Source organism: Ciona intestinalis, chromosome 9 (assembly GCF_000224145.3).
Source record: "Ciona intestinalis chromosome 9, KH, whole genome shotgun sequence".
NCBI classification, from domain to species: domain Eukaryota; kingdom Metazoa; phylum Chordata; class Ascidiacea; order Phlebobranchia; family Cionidae; genus Ciona; species Ciona intestinalis.
Window position 1 is genome coordinate 6,127,658 of NC_020174.2, and position 17,733 is coordinate 6,145,390.

The 17,733-nt window shown below is 36.8% G+C and overlaps 5 protein-coding genes across 6 annotated transcripts in view; 2 read left to right on the forward strand and 3 right to left on the reverse strand.

The window, feature by feature from the left end:
* Positions 1-24: 24 nt before the first annotated feature.
* Positions 25-6,529, reverse strand: LOC100181532 (syntaxin-binding protein 4-like). Its single transcript, XM_009861523.1, has 15 exons — positions 6,170-6,529; positions 5,916-5,990; positions 5,714-5,793; positions 5,178-5,330; positions 4,501-4,663; positions 4,139-4,236; positions 3,856-3,947; positions 3,533-3,667; positions 3,170-3,284; positions 2,851-3,023; positions 2,465-2,643; positions 2,066-2,256; positions 1,624-1,720; positions 1,128-1,303; positions 25-903 (listed from the first exon to the last, which is right to left on the reverse strand). Exons 1-15 carry the CDS (start codon positions 6,445-6,447, stop codon positions 770-772), a joined length of 2,139 nt encoding a protein of 712 aa, XP_009859825.1. The 5' UTR covers positions 6,448-6,529; the 3' UTR covers positions 25-769.
* On the reverse strand, positions 6,529-9,257 carry LOC100183951 (armadillo-like helical domain-containing protein 3). The gene has a single exon (XM_002131863.4). It carries the CDS (start codon positions 9,098-9,100, stop codon positions 7,037-7,039), a length of 2,064 nt encoding a protein of 687 aa, XP_002131899.1. The 5' UTR covers positions 9,101-9,257; the 3' UTR covers positions 6,529-7,036.
* Positions 9,258-9,469: 212 nt separating this feature from the next.
* LOC100184445 (putative GTP-binding protein 6) lies at positions 9,470-14,615 on the forward strand. Its single transcript, XM_002131869.5, has 9 exons — positions 9,470-9,899; positions 10,173-10,302; positions 10,672-10,839; positions 11,079-11,213; positions 11,501-11,682; positions 11,840-11,957; positions 12,249-12,342; positions 12,644-12,798; positions 13,149-14,615. Exons 1-9 carry the CDS (start codon positions 9,590-9,592, stop codon positions 13,558-13,560), a joined length of 1,704 nt encoding a protein of 567 aa, XP_002131905.1. The 5' UTR covers positions 9,470-9,589; the 3' UTR covers positions 13,561-14,615.
* On the reverse strand, positions 13,496-17,293 carry LOC100179252. 2 transcript variants are annotated; one of them, XM_026835978.1, is made up of 6 exons: positions 16,899-17,293; positions 16,129-16,362; positions 15,702-15,771; positions 14,905-14,976; positions 14,401-14,546; positions 13,496-14,005 (listed from the first exon to the last, which is right to left on the reverse strand). In XM_026835978.1, exons 2-6 carry the CDS (start codon positions 16,321-16,323, stop codon positions 13,778-13,780), a joined length of 711 nt encoding a protein of 236 aa, XP_026691779.1. In that variant the 5' UTR covers positions 16,324-16,362; positions 16,899-17,293; the 3' UTR covers positions 13,496-13,777. The 2 variants fall into 2 exon arrangements, with proteins under 2 accessions (XP_026691779.1, XP_002131911.1); XM_002131875.5 differs by having other exon boundaries at positions 13,598-14,005; positions 14,391-14,546.
* A 179-nt stretch (positions 17,294-17,472) lies between these two features.
* LOC113474062 overlaps positions 17,473-17,733 on the forward strand; it is a 3,969-nt gene continuing 3,708 nt past the window's right edge. Inside the window, exon 1 of the mRNA XM_026835981.1 lies at positions 17,473-17,504. The gene's annotated coding sequence lies outside the window, so the exon portion shown is untranslated. The remainder of the gene's footprint in view (positions 17,505-17,733) is intronic.

Consider the following 17,733-nt stretch of genomic DNA (forward strand, 5'->3'; position numbering starts at 1 on the left):
AACGCCTTAATTCAAAACACCCAATACCCATACCTATTATTTTATTAATTTACTAAAAAACGCACATAAGTTGATACGACAGTAATGGCCGCGAGTATAAAATATTGTGGCACAGCTGATGAAGTACGTCAATAATATAGAATTGTTGGCAAAAAGATTCACAGCAAATAATAAACAGTGGTGAATGTGAATATATGTTGGAATTACAGCTCAGATTATACTATGTGTGTAAAGTTATCTAAAAACGTGTAATATATGACATTATTGAACTAAAGGGGTTGTGTGTGTGAAAAACTAGGTTTTGGTGTGCTTTATTTTCCTATACATAGAAAAATGTGTTAAAGACAGTGAAAAATACTGTAGGTTTGGCTGCAAGTGTTTCCATTTACATACCATGGAACTAACGTGTGTGTGTTGTGTAATAGGGGTTAAAAGTGCAAACTTTTAAGGCGGCAACACTGGATTGAAGCACTGTTATGTAAGCTTGTGGAGAAGAGGTAGAAAACGTGGTGATGGAATTTCAATTCACGATGTTAAATATGTGTTGTTGCAATACAACAGGACACACACTGGTTGGATTTAACAGGAAAATGCGAGTGTTGTATACCAGAAAAACTTCTAAATCTAACTGACGCCTAAATACGAAAAAAAGGCCCCAAACGTCCCAAATTTACCATAACCACCTGAAGTTTAAAACTATTTTAAAAATACCTTTGTGGTGCAAGTCTACCTAAAATGACCATTGTAGTAATATGTTTGGAGTTCAATTTCACACGCGCCTCATTTTGACTCTAAATGAGGAAGGGGATTCAGTAGTTGTGTTGATTCCATTCTGTGTGGCGTAAGAATGCGGAGAATCAACAGAGGGAGGGGGCTCGCTGTATATTGGTTCGTCGTCTGCAGCTGTGGGGTTTGGGGTTATTACGTTGAATAAATGTAACTTATTTATCCTCGCAAGGCGGGGAAATGATAGTCGTTATAACACGGGTGCTCTGTTTCATACACCACATGCCTGCTTACAAGTTACCACAAGTAACAATTTAGACAACCCATCAAGGACCCCAGGGCAGTAGAATAATACATGTTATAACTCTCGGTGCCAGAGAAAACTTGATTGAAATGATCACCTGTTGAACCAGGGGAGGACGACACATTCTTCTCCCTTTCTTCCTCTTCATTCTTCTTGATCCTCGGATCCGACCACGAAGTGATGTGGTTCACGTGATCGATAAAATAAATCCTCCCGTCACCCAGGCTCGCTTGCTCCCATCCGAACGGAAGTTCTTTCTTCCTGGACTCCGACCTGATGATCAGTGAGTGAAATTTAATTTGGATGGTGTTATTTATCCAAGCATGACGGGGCAATGACAGTTGTATAACACGGGTGTTCTGTTTCATACACCTCATGCCCGCTTTTAACACATATGTAATTTAAAGTGCGATTATTTTTTGAATGACTGAGAATTTAAAGTCTGTTAGACAATAAAACATTGTCTTGACCAAGGATACACATACCTACTATAGCAGCAGCAAGCATCAACCCCGGTATCAAATACAAAAAAATACCTCAGTGGCTACGATTACAGCCCCTATATAAACGTATACAAGTTAAACACACAATACCTAACAGTAAGATACAGATGCTCAGCTTCAGTAGCAAGTTGCTCTAATGTTTCAATCGCTTCGTGGCTCTTGTTGTATTTCACGTAAGTTTTTGCATCTGCAAATTAACAGCCCCGGGGGGAAAAAACATATTGTATGCTTTTTGAGATTTAAACTGTATGCAGTACTGGTAATTATTTGTCCTGCAACACATGTTAAAATTATGGATTAAGTTCAGTCTTGGATACACCAAGAGAGCCGGAGCTATTACCTATAACACTACAATGGAAGTAAAGGCAAGTTGGAATCTAGCACAGAACACATTAGTGACCACTGGATTGGAGCAATTGCCGTTCCCCCCCCCTTTAAAAAAAAAAAGTGTCTTAAATGGTAGCAGCGACAAGCCTTGAACCAATAACCTCCGGTTACAGACACACTTGCTGAAAAATATCAAGCCACTTACCAGATTGAACAACTTTATTGACAAACGCAAGTAGGCATTCAACCGTTTCCTCGTTTGATTTTCGCACAATATCCAGTTTCCTCCACTCGCACTCAGCTACAGCTACTTGCTTCTCCATCTCGTTGTTAGGATCAAGCTTAGCCAAGCAGTTTTCACTCGACTGCAGGTTTGTTAACTCTGCTTCAAGAGAACTAGGGAGCAAAAAGAATTCTGAACCTTTGGGTTAAATGTCTGTTCTCATACCGCTTCGTTAAGAAAACCCATAGAAATTTAAACTAAACTCTTCCACTGTTTGGTTTTTATTAAACCAAAATACCCTTCGCCTGTAGCATGCACTGTGTGCTTAGCTTATACTATAAAACAATCATAAAAATATAAACAAACAAATTTCCAACATACCGAATAACTTCTTCATAATCTAACTTGATGTTCTCCAATTCCCTCTGAGATGCCATCCTTGCGTTATCCACCTCGGATGCGTTCCTACGATGGAAATCCTTCATGGCAGCTAACTGCTCTTTCAGGAGAGTATTCTCGCTCTCAATAAGCTGCATTTTCTCTTTTAACTCTTTTAGTTCCTGGGAGTACAAACATGCACTTGAATGGGAAAGGTGAGCTTTTATGTCTAAACTTAGTGGCTTTTTTTAAGTTACAACATATTTGTGTAATTTTTCTGTAATTCTGACACTTGAATTGTGGATTTTTGGTTAGAATTACAGCTGTGGTAAAACTTTGTATACGAACCAGAGCATTGCAGCGCAATTTAGGAACAAATGTCTTTTTACCTCTGTCAGTTTCGATTCCGTTTCTGTATTACTAGATGTTTTCCTTACTGAAGATGGACCTCCATTTAGATAAGGATTAGATTCATCACTTGTGTGATTTTTTAAAAGTGAGTTATCAACATACAGTGTGTGTAGCTGCTCATGAAACACCTTTAGCATGGCTTTCACAAAATCTGGATAAGAAGTTAAAAAGTGAAGAAAATTTATCAATACGCATTATTCGGTGTCATGTTACCCCAGACAACCTGGATGGAATTGTAGTGAAAACTAAAGTGATCAGTGAATGACAAAATTTTGCAATGTTATTATCTGGCATTACCTCCGTACTGTACTAGATCATTGTCCGATTTTTTTAATGCTCTTTTCAGCTGCGTAATTTGCTCTTCGCTTGAAACCGTACCGAGGTAGTTAAGCGCTTCACATAGTTTGTAAACCTGAAAGAAAATTGGCAATTTAGTTTTATTTTAATTTATTATATATAAATGAGGTCTTGCAGCCAAGTTATGGAACCTTGAATTTAAGCCCCAGTTGGATATTTACCACACAAGGACTTCAATTGTAATGGAGATTTTCCCTTGACAGTTTGGCCAATTGTGTTGTTTGAGTAACTGAACGCTGGATATATTCCTTTTCGCTCTGACATGCGATATCAAGCAAATAATTTAAAGTAAACTTTTACCACCTCAATTTTTTCGTTTTCACTGAACGACATTCTTCTTTGTGGTGATGAACGCTGGATGTTTGAAGAGGAGGAGCTTGATCCGGAGGACTTGAAAGATGCGGTCGACCTCCGGGATCTGGGAGCCGGCTTTGGAAACTAGTTTGAAAATAAAGAAAATAATAAAAAATTTGTGCAAAATCCCAGCACCCAGACATTTGATGACATAAATTCTCTCAAGATACATGCATTAGAATTTTCTAAGAGGCGTTCTTGAATAAAGTGTTCTATTAACAAATATATGATGGCACAAGAAAGTGGATAATATGTTAATATATTCATCTTACAGCTTCAAATTTCAAATCAGATGTTTCTGTTGTTTGAGCAGATTGGTTGACTCTACACGAAACATCATTGTTGGAGTTCCTTGGACTTGTGCCTGGATAAAGATATCATGAAGTGTATAAATAACATGTATATACAAGGTAAGATAAAAGGCTTTTATGATAGGCGGCCACAAAACATTTCAACATTTAGTTAAAAAGGTCATGACTGTACATTTAAGATTGAATCAAGTTTTGCAGTTTCTTTTGTAAAATATTTATATATATTAAATAAAAGAACACTTACTTGAAATTGAGAGTCTAGATGTTGTTGTACCGTTCACATATCTTCGTGGAAATAAATCTGACAACGGAATATTTGAAGGAACATACCCGATGTTGACACTGGATGAATCGAAAATGGTTTTTAACATTAGAAAAAAAATTCCTCTCAAAATCTCACTTTTGAACTTTTTTAAATTTAGAGAGGAATTAAATTTTATAAAGCAACAGTACATTAAACACATTACGATAAATGTACATGTAAAAAGTTATGGATTGAACTTTCATAAGAATGGTCATCAGTGGCAGTTAAGGTATTTAATGCAACGTACGTGAAACACACGACAATAGGTGCATGATAAAAGTTTTATGAAGAAAATAAGTTACCATGGTTCCCGCCTCAGTTTTTCACGAAGCAACAATGAATGCAACTGATCTGCTGTGAAACCCACAACAGTGTTGCCATTCAAACTTGTGATTCTATCCCCACAGCATAACTGGCCATTATCTGCGGCATCACTGCCAGGAAATATTGCAGATACGAGCCACACTGTTGGAAAATAAATGAATCAACATGTCAATGGGTTGGTTGAAATTGTCAGCCATGCAGTATAAATAAAAAGTAACCCACAAAGTTACATACGTGGTAACTTGTAAGCAGTCATGAGGTGTATGAAACAGAACACCCGTGTTATACCGACTGTCGTTGGTTCGTTGCCCACCGCACGAGGATAAAGCAAGTTACAATAAATCAACATGTTATGTTTATGTTAAAGTAAATATGACACGGATGTAATAGTCATTAAACAATGGTGATTTTAAACTAACAACAAATACAAAAAATATATTCAAACATAGGGTGCATACTATGCATGGTAACAATTTTAACTTTCAGCAAACAAAGTAAGCAAGTTGTTGTGGCCAGCTACCTGCACTACAGCCATAACTACATGCATTGTGTAAATACTGTACACCTATAGCCCATTACATTACAAACATAATATAGATATTATATTATCTTTTAGTAAATAAAGAAGTACAACCATAAATTGCATGTAAAATACCAGGATAATGGTGACAATCCTCTTCTTGAACTCTGAGTCCAATCCCAGCGTTTGTTTTCTTTATTTTAATTCTGATTTCAAACTTATCAATGGAGTTTGGTAAATCCTCATTTAACTCGTCACCTGAACTTGTGATGTCACTGATCATCGAATCTGAACGTTGGACAATAATTACGTTACTTCTGCTACCAGGAATAATGTAATTATTCTTTTAGTGGCTTATCTTGTATAAAACAGTGTGAGTATATTTTCAAAACATCGAAAATACACTATGTTTTATACCAGATAAGCCGCTAAAAGATTACTTAATGAACAATAAGTAATTATAAACCAATGCGGTAATAACTTATACCACGTATTTGTATCTCTCTGCTTGTTTAACATAATCCTGTTTATTAACAGCAATATGACAGACTTACAACGCTAGAGATAAAATAAATAAAAAAAGTGTGGCTGTTAACTTTATAAAAACCAAATCACAACAGTGTTTTGCGAATGAAATTTTAATTTTACAAATGTAACGCATTAGGTTTTACCTCTTCCATTATTAGCCACCATTCGTAGCTTCTTCTGTGCTTTTGTTTCGCTCAATTTTAAATATCTTGCAAACTCTGATCTGTAAGTTAACGTTTTCATACCTTTGAAATACTGAGTACATGGTTTTGTTTTATCTTTATCCCCCAAGCTACTTAAGGTTAATGTTTAACTGTGAAAGCCAAGTATGTGGTGTTTAGTTACCTGGCATACTCATCTCCAGAGATTGTCATTGTAACGCACACACTTGATGACGATTGACGCAGAATGTTTACAGCCCTGTATGAAATGAAACTGTTTGTAATACACAAAATAAAACATATTTATTCACGCCTGTTACTGTTACCTTAAAATCACAAAATAAAAAAAATTAAATTGTGTTTTATTAATGAAAAAAGGTAAAGAAAAAGGCACAAAAAAATTGAGTATTGAGTATTTACACACATATATAAAATCACCTTTGGTTACTTGACTTAGTCAGATCAATGCCATTAACCTGTATTATCTCATCTCCCACTTTTATTGATTTATCCGTAGACACTGCACCACCAGGAATTATTTTCTTGATAAAAATCCCGAAACTGCTTCCAGCGTCATCTGGTTTATTTCCACCTACCACTCTGATACCAAGGCCTCTTGACAGGTCAAAAAACTGAACCACTTTTGAGTTTCTACTAAATCCAGGGCTGTTTAAGTCCGTATCTTTCATTTTAAACGCACAGTGGGCTTTATTCATGAATTACACAAAATAGATGCACCTGTCACCATGCTTTTGGGCCTTAATAGGCCGTTTACTTCATTTTTGTTGATGAATATCTGAATGGAGAGACAAATGTCACAGCATGCATGAATTTATCAGGAAATATTACGATGTAAATTAATAAATAAACAGAGAAATGGAAGTTTACACACAAACATTGGGGTACTTGAAATAATTTGGATCATTATTTTTTCAGGAATCAACAGTTTGGAATTAATTTTGTCTTTTATTTCTGTTTGTACTCGATAGATTATAAAGTGGTATAAATGCATTACAGTGGTAACAAATAATAGTATATATATATATATCCATTTAGCATCCAATATTCGGTAGTAATTTCTTGCTATGAAGCAACCTTGTATTTTTCAAGCATTTTGAAAATGTGGCATTTATAAATAAATACACCAACTTCATGTCTAGATGTATAGGCTTTAAAATATAAACAAAACAGTAATATGAATATTATATACATTTGACATGATTTGAAAGCAGTAAGCCATGTAGGCAGGCGCACAGTAAAATATGAAGGTAGGCTATATGATGCGTACACTATCAATTAAATCAACTATGTACTGGAGTACTTTTGTAAATCGACTTGTTCAAATATAACATTTCTTCTATAGCCTTGAACAACAGAACGGACTAGGTCACTGAAAAATGAAACTTCTTTTGGTCTTTCAGAATATCGCTCGAAATGGTCCAGATTGTCCTGCAAGCGAAGTGTAAGACTATCGTAGTTGTTTCTTACCACTTCTAGCACCTCTTCTTCAGTTAGGGTGGCTTGGTTGTTGTCCTTTGAATACTTGTCGATTTTTGGTCGGAAATGCAGAATAATAGCTCTGATGTTCACAAGCGCGCTGTTGAGTTTGGAAGCAAACTCTTTATATTCCGGGTGGTTTATGTAACGCAGCACCAGGGTGTACATGGTGTCGAATATCTGGGACATGCGCACAATCTCGTAGTACAGTTCATCATAACTGGTGGGAGAAGGTAGGAAAGTATCGCCGAAAGTTACAAACATATTGAACAGGTTAACTATCTGAGTCAACAAAACAAAAACCCCGTTTTTCCATTGAGCGATGAAGCTATTTTCGTTGGACAAAACAAACTTAAGAAACGTAAGTAAAGCGCTCCAGAGTTCTTTCCAGTGATATTGAAGCCTAATCTGGCATTTCTTCTCGTAGCACATTAATCTGTGGATGATACCAATACACCTCATATGTTGCATAAATGGGAAGTCCTTCATCATATGCGTTACAAGGAACTCTGAAGTGAGATCAAACAGCCAGCAAGCTAAGGGTCGACTTCTTTCACAATCTGCAGGGCGTGCTTTGCGGTGTCGCATCGGCATTCTGTGAATCGGAATATGAAAAATCATATTTGCGTCGTGCAGAAATGAATTAGCAAGCTGGTCTTCGGTGATGCATGAAAGAATTATGAAACACAGCTTTGAACTACTGATGTTCTGCTTCACTTTGGTGTCCTGCATGATGATAGACGTGTATTGGATAAAAGTACAAAGGACATTGCTGGTCTTCCCAATAGGAACAACAGAATCCATCGTAGGTGTGTTTGGTTTACTATGACGCATCTCTCCACCTTTTGGAGTTGTAGGAGGGGCTTCCATAAGAGCATCAGGGTGGGAATGTGTAAGTACGGATATGAAATTCCTGTTGAGGTGTACAGCTTCATACAGTGCAAGCAGTATTGCTTCATTGGACTTGATCATATGTTTCTGTACATCAGAATCACCAATAAACATACTGCCTACCATGTTTGTGATGGTGGAGAACAGACCGGAACTTTTTGATTCTTCTTGTTTATTGGTAAACTGGTTGTTAAACGTAGCCAATGACATTGAAATTACAGAAGAAAGGCCGTTTAGGGCCAACTCGTTATCCAGTATTGAAAGTTTCATAATATATGGGTTAACAGACTCATATTTCCGATAGTTGACCAACAGTGTCAGCAGAAGGATAATATCAACACCATGTCTGCTACGCTCCACAGGATCGGCAAGCATTTCAACTAGAGCAGCTTCTATTCCTTCTTCTTCTAGCATCACATATTCAAGAAATGTGTTCTGGCTGACATTGTCCCTTCCTGTCGAGATGATGAGCAGCAGTTGAAGAGCCAAAGTTTTCAAGATCGGAGGATAATTTCTCTCAAGGTCTTCTTCCTCATCTTCCAAGGATCCATCCACAGTATTTGTGAGGATGGAGGTCAGCGATCGAAGGAGGAGCTGCATCTGCACATCCGCTGATCCGAAACCAACCAACAAATCAATCACTTCAAACCCGTGGTCTCCGAGATCATGTGAGAGGATGATCCGAAACAAACAGGACATCGTCTGGAGAGAATTTATCTTCCGGATTAAATAATCACACATAATATACTCCGCGCATTTTGCGAAGAATCGATTTAAATCCTCCTTAAAGTTTAAAAGATCTTTGATGGTCATTGCTTCTAACTTCTTCTCCAAGTAGTCCGTGTTTGCTCGGAGTAGGAAGAACTCATCCCAGAAGTTGGGGTTTTCTAGCGATATATCCTCCGCTTTGAAGATTGCATCGTAAAGTAGCAAAACTTTCTCTTTCAGCGGTTTCTTGCCTTCAGATCCACGACGAAGCATGTTTTCGTGATTGTTAAACTGTAAAGAAATAGTACCTCAAAATTTTGCAGTCTTTTTAGGTTAAATAAAGTACACCTAAAGTACGTATTATAAATATTGTATTTCTGTTATTTTTTCCCTAACAATAGCGTTCTTCAGTGAACCTTAACCGTACCTCATAAAAATCTTATACACAAAATGATGTTTAAAATAATTCACGTATCTTTTCTACAATTCATTTGGTTCTAAATTTTCTTTACAGACGTAAGTGACATTAAAATGCAAAATATATTGACTTAGGAGCATAAAATGTTTTTCTAATACAAGGATATCAAGCGCTTTTGTTTCAAACATATTTACGTCATATGGTTTCTATAAAAAAAAGTCCCTACTTCTGGGGAAGCACCTTAACCTAATGTCGGTTTTGAGGTTTTTCACTTTTGTGTAAAACATAAAACTTGTGTTTTTAGTTGTGTTTCCTGATTACACGCTTACAAACTCTAAAGAACTATGCTCAGAAACTTTATTTCGATAAATACTCTTCAGTACAAAGAAGTAAAACGCATTGGGGCGAAGATTTGTAATTTTGCACAGCAAGCAAACAGAAAAACTCAAACAAATTTAACACCAAGTCGTTCAGGTAGCGTGTGGTCTCGTCGCCGTAACTTAAAAGATCAACTTATCAGCCCATCCAATTGGCGAAGATATACGAGCGAAGTTTTTGACGAGTCTGAAACCGAAGACCTGAATACTGAAAAAGTAGACTGGTATTTGGGATCCACACGAGCGGTGTTTGTAATACAACCGTACGAAGCAGAAGGTAATAAAAATTTTCATGTTAAGTGTTGTGAATCCCCCTGCCTCGTCATATGCTAACCCCTGGGCTCAATCTTATCTATTATATAGTAGATAACTAGATATATTAGGTAATATATTATTAGCATACCAGGCAGTGTACAAGCGGATAGTAAGTGTATTGTGCGTACGTATAAACACCCTTGTGGCACGAGGTATCTAAACACCTGTGTTATAATGATTGTTGATTACCTACCACTTAAGAATAAAGCAAGTTACATTCAAATACCTATTACAGATGTGAGCAAGGACGTTTATATATCCACCCCACACATAACTAACCCACAACTTGAACTCGATGAATCTGTCGCGCTGGTCGAGACTTTACCAGATTGGAAAGTACATGGTAGTGTTATCTTACGCATACGGTGAGCAGAAGGGTTTTTGGTTTAGACCAGAAAATGTATTTTCTGCTTGTTTTATATTTTCTAACATCTTTGGTGTTTAGTTTCTGCCCAATAATATAATTTTTAGCACATTCCATTTTTTCCTGAGATTTAAGGTGCTTTTTTCACACAAAACCATCGGATCATTAGTGTTAAACTGTTAACATATGCATCACAGATGGCTATATTGAATACACACTGTTGCCTTGATTTAAGTGTTTTTTTTAGTTGTAGCAATAATTTATGTTTTGTCTAGAGACTACTATACTGTTATATTGTACAGTTTAACTTGTTTTATAGATTAAGATTTAATAATAATTAAAAATAAATAATAACAATTTAAATTTGCAGAAACAAAAACAGCAATGAGATTTTTTCCAAGAAAAATTTCCAGAACTTGATGGAAAAACTGAAAGAAAAACAAACTGTGAACTCGTTGTTTGTTAGTGTGGAAAAACTTACGAATATTCAGAAAGCAACTTTACAACAGGCGTCAGGCTTGGAGCATATTTTTGACCGGTAAAGTAAATATTTATAGTTTTTGCCGTTTCGTATAGGGCAGGGGAAGTTAAGACACCTTTTCATTCTATTTTTTATCCCATTAGGCAAGAAATGAAGAACATTTAGAGAATTATTAAATCGTATTCTTACGACTCTCATAGACCGTTGTTAAATAGATATTTGAATATTATGTGATGATAATGGTATCACATCTTACCCCCATCCTTCTATATTATTCTTTCTCATAAATGTTCCAGCTACAGTCTTGTACTTCAAATATTTAAACTGAGAGCAAAAACCAAAGAAGCCAAACTACAAGTTGCGCTTGCTCAATTACCAATGGACAAAGCTACAATGAAGGTTCCTAATGAAACATCAAAACACCAATCTCAGTATGTAACAAACATAATATTTTTTTAGTCTGGTGTACATTCCAGGTCTCCTGGCACTAAAATACGAACCTATATATAATAGACTGCATTAAATTCACCTCATATAACCGCAAGAAATAACTTAACTGTAACAAAAACTTCTGAGCAACTCTTCTTAAAAAAATAACTTTATATTTATTGTGGTCAACTGCTAAAGATTAGCAATAATTCAATTGTAAACCAAAATTATATGTAGTACATAGTACTGCACCTAAATCAAATACTGGAGAACCAATTTATTTATCCAGGCACCAGCAGGGTAAAGGCAGTGGTGAAACATACAGTGAACTTGTAAGAAGAGAATTCAATTTGAAAGAGCAACGTTTAATGAAGAGATTAAAACACGTGAAACGAATTCGGAACGAGCATAGAGAAGCAAGGAAACGAAATGCTGTTCCTGTTGCTGCTGTGATTGGATATACTAATGCAGGTTAACTATTGAATGTAACTTGTTTATCCTCACTTGGCGAGGCAACTACTGTAACTAAGAACACAGGTGTTCTTTTTGCTCCTAACATTTTATCTTCTTTTTATTTAAAACCTGGGAAATTAAGTTTATTTTTACAGTTTCCAACATTTTTCTACAGGCAAAACAAGTCTTATCAAAGCTCTATCTGTTTTGTCTGAACGAATTCAACCGAAAGATTATTTATTTGCAACTTTGGATGTGACTGCCCATGCTGCTATTCTACCTAACAATTTACGGTATTTCTCTTTCTTTTGTATTATATTCTACACGGGTGAATAACGTAACATGTAATGGAACCTGAGTTTCAGGCTAGAATTGGCTCATTACCCCAACACCTAGAGTGCTATGGTGTTTCTTTCTTATTCTCAACCTCTACACAAAGTATCTCATTGTATTTACATGTTAAGTACTGTGGCTCAATCATAGTACCATCCTGGGTTTCGCGACTCTTTGTGACTTTTTTCACCCCCCCTTTGTGCGACAACGAAACTATGACAAGAAAAATAAAGTTTTTTTATTATTTCCAGCTATGTACTGGTTGATACAGTTGGTTTTCTATCCAAACTACCTCATTCTTTGATTGACGCATTTAAAGCCACAATGGAGGATATGCTACAAGCTGTAAGTCGAAACTAACTTGTTTTGGTTTGGTTTAACAAAATAAATTCTAAAATACTTATATTTTGACAAAACATATGACAGTATTGTTAACCTTTGAAAAAATACAATATATAATAATAATAACAATAAATGAATGTCACTTTTTTCTGTATAGCTGACAAATTGGACAACCCTTAAGTGACTACTGGGTTGGCTCAATTATCGTTAATTGGCTTGCGACAGTACACACATTGGGCGATACCACCATATAGAATACCTATAGAAAACATCTTAGTAATAAAAGTTTTTTTATTAAATTCAGGACCTTCTCATACACGTTCGTGACATAAGTCATCCGCACTCAAAAAATCAGCTGCGTAATGTTTTGAAAGTTCTTTCCCAACTTAAACTACCGCCATCATTGTTGGAAAATATTATTGAGGTCCGGAACAAAGTTGATTTGGTGAAACCAGTTCGGTAAGTTGGTATATGCAACACTTATGCAATACTTAAGTGGTTATTTATATGCAGTAGTTTTTTAGGAAATAAGTTTATTTTCAATAACATTTCGAAGGATGAATGTGACTTATTTAATCTTGAGTATCGGGGCAACGACAGTTGCTGTAACGCCGAAGTTCTGTTTCATACATCATGTCTACTTAAGGCGAATGTGTTGTAAACTGTTTATCGTGTCCACACACTGTGCTAACAGCTGTGCCAGAGTTTTGTTAAAATTATATGTAGTAATTTACATCACAACTAAATGTAACGCAAAATACAATGCGTTGGTAATATTCGCAAATTCAGAATTCCTCTCAACTTTTCAGTGATGACCCGTTCAGTGAGGTCGTTGGTAAAACCAAGAAAACAGTGTTTCCAGATGTAATTGTACCAAAACCTCGTTCACTGACACCTGGTGTGCGCAGTCTTCGCCCGGCAGTTATCTGTCACGTCTCTGCTACAGAAGGAACAGGTTTGTCAAGTCTTGCCATTCAAATACAGAATGGAATAATGAAAGCTACTGATCGAAAAGTTTGTACACTACGGGTTCCTGCCGTTGGAGGGCACCTTGAATGGCTTAGGGAACACTACGCAGTGCATGAGGTGCGCGGGAGTGGCAATTTTAATTTGGAGTTGGAAGTAATTGTTGCAGACTGGCAGTTAGCGAAATTTACGAGTGCGTTTGAGGACGTTGAAATTTTGCCACAGAAATTGGACGCAAAAAGTTTAAAATCGTAATTACTGTATGAAGGGATTTTAAACTGGAAAATATAAGATGAAACAGATCATGTATACAATGAATCAATACTCAAATTATCATAAGATGGAAAATTGCTAACTGGAACTTTCGTAGAAAAAGGAAAAATAGTTTGAAATTGGAAAAACATATTGGAATAGAAAAACAAAAAAGAAAAACAGCGATAATTTGAAATTTGAAAATAGGAATCATTTTATTTCAAATGTACACTGTCACTTTGTCGGCGCATGAGGTGTGCGAAAAAGGTGGCAGTCTGACGCCTTGTTTAAGCACGGGAAGGGACACTGGGAGTGAGTTGCTGCTTGTTTTCGGGCCGGGAAAGCAGGCGTGGGCGTTTCTGCGTTGCTTTGTTGACATCGGAGCTGCTGCGTGTTTCTTCTGGGTAGGAACGCACAGACGCGTATGCGCGCGGCATGGCGTTTGGGACTGGGGAAAATATGAAGATTAGTCTTGCTGTATAAATAATACTTTATTGAACTATTTGTTTTGACACTGTGCAGCACCCTAGTGTTGACGGCTGTTTTGTGTAGCTGATTTTTTACAAACCGGCGTTTGTAGGCTATATGCGTTAAACACTTGCCAATAAATTGTTAAGTATTGCGTCACGACCAAGTTACCAACAATATTGCTGGAAATCGTTGCAAATTAAACTGAAAATGCTGCAGATCTACTGCTACAGATTATATACAGTGCATACTGTATACGTTTACATGTACAGGTACTACTTAAAAATACCAGTTAGATACCATGATATGTTTAATGAAACTTGCCAGCACGATGAAGCGGTTTCAGTTTCAGCTACCTATCTTACCAATGCCTACCACCGGTGCCCTGTGGCTGTGTCCGAACCGTGTTGACTGTACCATCCCCTTGAACTTCTCAGGGATGTTTGGTGGCCATTGAAAACATTGTCGTTGTATTGTGTTACGGGTGTAATGGACCTCTGGCTGCTTTCTTTGGATCGGGGCTGTGAAACGTTTTTTTGTTTTTTATTAGAGTTGAATTCGGTAATAAAGTGACGGGGCAACGACAGTCTTTATAACACGAGTGTTCTGTTTCGTACACACCTCGTGCCCGCTTACGAGTTACCATCAGGTAAGTTACGTTATGCGTTTGGATTTTTTTGAGGGGCTGACAATATAGACAACCCATTAGTGTCCACTGGGTTAAAGCAATTGCAGTTTGATGTTTTGTACTTAATATACGCGCATACTGTGGTGGCAACATCGAGCAACGAACCCCTATCTTCTGGTTTATAGGTGAACGCTCTAAGTCTAACCGATCAGCAACAGTAGGTACCACTGGGTTATTGACGCTAATCTTACCTCCCTGGTTTGCAGGTATCATGTAGTTAGCAAGCATATCGGGATGGTGGGCGCAAGAAAAGTTTGTCGACTCTGTGGATTAAACACAAGTAAGCAGGAAAAGCAACTTAGTGTAGGTATAGGAGAATATCGTAGCGCCTTTCAAGCCCAGAATTAACGGGTTCAAGGCCTGGCGCTGCAACCTCTGTGGTCGCGTGTTTTCTTGACCAGGGAGTGACATTAATTCGTTCACATGCATAATAGAACAAAATTCGTTTGACTGTTTTTTCGTTTGTTGCCTATTTCGATTCAAACCATGAATTCGGTTTTGGAATTTTTGAATCTGATTTTAAGTTCTAAATGTTTCAATATTTCCAAACTGTTATCGCCGAATCTATAATTTCAACCTGTATAATGCTGTGCCAGCGGTAATGGTCAATGTACGCGAGCCGTTGGATGACTCGCGTCCTTTACGGAAGGCGTGATTTAATCCAATTTATCGATAACCAAATGCAGCTAATTATTACGTGGCAAACTGTAGAATGGTACAGTGCAAACTGTACACGCGTGCTTGTGTGAAAGGTACTATAATTAAAAATACGCGTTAAGTTGTAGAAAACGAGTGGCAAATATAGCAGGGCAAGTAGTAATTGAAAAGCGTTGGGTTTTTAACACATAATAATAACTTTTTATTTATCTCCTTAAAAACGATAAGGAAAAAATGTTTTTAACGAAAAAGAGCCAATTTCCGGCAAAACGACAGTCGTTTTTATTTGTTCTTGCTGTATTAGAATGCATAGTATAGCCCATATACTTACGTAGATGCGGTAGAGTGACGCCGCACCGAAGTACCGGCATAAGTTGGTTCGGATTCCAGATACCGAAAACCTGTTGGAAACAACCACAGCTTGATTTGCATAAAAAGTTGATTAATTTCTATACAAAACTATAGACAACATGACGTGTATGTAAACCGTTGTTTTATGATATTAATATGTTGATTGGTTAGTTGTTAGTTGGTTCTCATGTAGCTTTGAAAGGCGAAGTTCTAGGAAAGCAGGTATAAGCATGAGGAATTTATATTTTTTGTTTTTTATGTTTTTAACAATTAACAACGGTATTCTGGAGTGGCTACAGTTATATATTCTTGTATATATAATTTCTTTTCTACAAAGTGGGACGATAAAAGAGAATAATGTACACATGTTCCATTTTACCCCACCGTAATATACCAATAGCACTAACGTGGTTGTGGCGATTATACGGGCTTTGGTAAACAAGTCCAATGGGCTGTGGGTTCTGTCTCCTAGTTGGCGAGTGTAGTCGCATTTCTTCCATGTTTTCCTTCGCTTTTGCCTGCTCTACTTTGCTGCGGAACCCGTAATCCGAGAGCGTGGTAGTCCTGGGCATTTTGCTTCTTTTCGTGAACACATTCGCCATGCTGGATGATTAAGCCGCTCCGCACACTTCTTAAAACGTCTGTAAAACAAAAAAATAAAAATATACAGTAAAGTGCGGTAAGATGGAACAAAACAGAAAATATAGGCTTTATGCGCTAACAGTATCCCATCTTACACCACAACTGTATTTTTACTTTCTTCTATATACGCGACATTTCATTCTTCCGCGAATATGCTAACTTAAACTGCTGGTCTGAATCGCTTCTATTTTCCATTTACTGTATTTGTAAACGCCCCCCGCCTATTTCAGCAGTCACACCACATAAACCTTGCAGAACTTATTTGGTATGAGATAATATAGTTATTGACGGAAGATCCACGCTTTAAACCGCGTTGTGTGGTCTACAATATATTCGCTGTTTGGTTTCGCCCGGACAAGCAAGCACACGCCCTCATTAAATTTATATCCTCATAGAATCTTACTCGCAGAATGTTCTATTGCAAAACTCGCGTAGACTACAATACAATACAAACGCTCGTTAAGCAAGATTTTGTTTTAATTTGAAAGTTTTCTTTATTGGGCTAAATATAGAAGCCTTTAATTTGTTACTGTACCTTAGTCTTCGGTATGTTCGCCCTCCTTTTCGTTCTGAGTCTTCGCCTGCAACACGAATTCCTATCTGCTGCCCAAACGAAGGCAATCCTACTTTTAAAACTATTGTTTTTTGTAAACAAGTATTGATATAGTATTTGGAACGAGTGTTCGCTCATAGTAGGTTTAGTACCATTTGTGACGTCAAATAACAACTTTTGATTGATAATTTTTACATTGCAGTATAATAACAGTACATTCAAGCTATAATATGTGATACGCTTAATTATTAAGCTTTTTTGCGATACAAATATACAAAACCGATTTATCCGTCGTTACCAAATAAAGTTTATAGTGATTAAGACACCCCAGGTCATATTTGCGTCCAGAAACCTCTAGTGTGAAAAATTCTCTTTCCGAGTTTAAAGGAAGCTCTGTAGTGGCTTAATAACTGTTCCAAGCATCCTGTTTCGCAAGCTTGCGTTATTGTGCGCGTCTAACTATTGGACTAAAGGATATATACGCTGGCGTGAGTTGTCTCGCTGTTTGTCAGTTACGCTCTGCGCTATAGTCAGTTTATATCAAACTAAGATATATAGTTACTTAGTTAGAACTGACTGCTTATTACGGTAAGTGCATTAACATTTTAACCTGACAAAAAAATCAAAAGTTACGTATCTAAGATATTTGTTGTTATTAGTTTAGGCAGCATTATCCACACTAAGTCGTTTAGATAAAATCAGTCCCGCGTTTCTGTTAGTACACCCATGTTATCGGTTTGTTAAGGTCGCATATAGACCAAAACTGTATAAAAATTGTTCTTTCTAATTGTTTATTTGAATAAGCCATAAATATGGG

Coding starts and splice junctions, on each gene's coding strand:
- LOC100181532 (XM_009861523.1), bottom strand. CDS start 6,447: ATGAATAAAGCCCACTGTGCGTTTAAAATGAAAGATACGGACTTAAAC. Junction 5,991..6,169: donor ACTAAGTCAAGTAACCAAAG/GTGATTTTATAT, acceptor CATTTCATACAG/GGCTGTAAACATTCTGCGTC. Junction 1,304..1,623: donor CATCTGTATCTTACTGTTAG/GTATTGTGTGTT, acceptor ACTGATCATCAG/GTCGGAGTCCAGGAAGAAAG.
- LOC100183951 (XM_002131863.4), bottom strand. CDS start 9,100: ATGCTTCGTCGTGGATCTGAAGGCAAGAAACCGCTGAAAGAGAAAGTT.
- LOC100184445 (XM_002131869.5), top strand. CDS start 9,590: ATGCTCAGAAACTTTATTTCGATAAATACTCTTCAGTACAAAGAAGTA. Junction 9,900..10,172: donor ACAACCGTACGAAGCAGAAG/GTAATAAAAATT, acceptor TACCTATTACAG/ATGTGAGCAAGGACGTTTAT. Junction 10,303..10,671: donor AGTGTTATCTTACGCATACG/GTGAGCAGAAGG, acceptor TTAAATTTGCAG/AAACAAAAACAGCAATGAGA.
- LOC100179252 (XM_026835978.1), bottom strand. CDS start 16,323: ATGGCGAATGTGTTCACGAAAAGAAGCAAAATGCCCAGGACTACCACG. Junction 15,772..16,128: donor CGTATAATCGCCACAACCAC/GTTAGTGCTATT, acceptor TGTTTCCAACAG/GTTTTCGGTATCTGGAATCC. Junction 14,977..15,701: donor CGTCACTCTACCGCATCTAC/GTAAGTATATGG, acceptor TTTAATCCACAG/AGTCGACAAACTTTTCTTGC.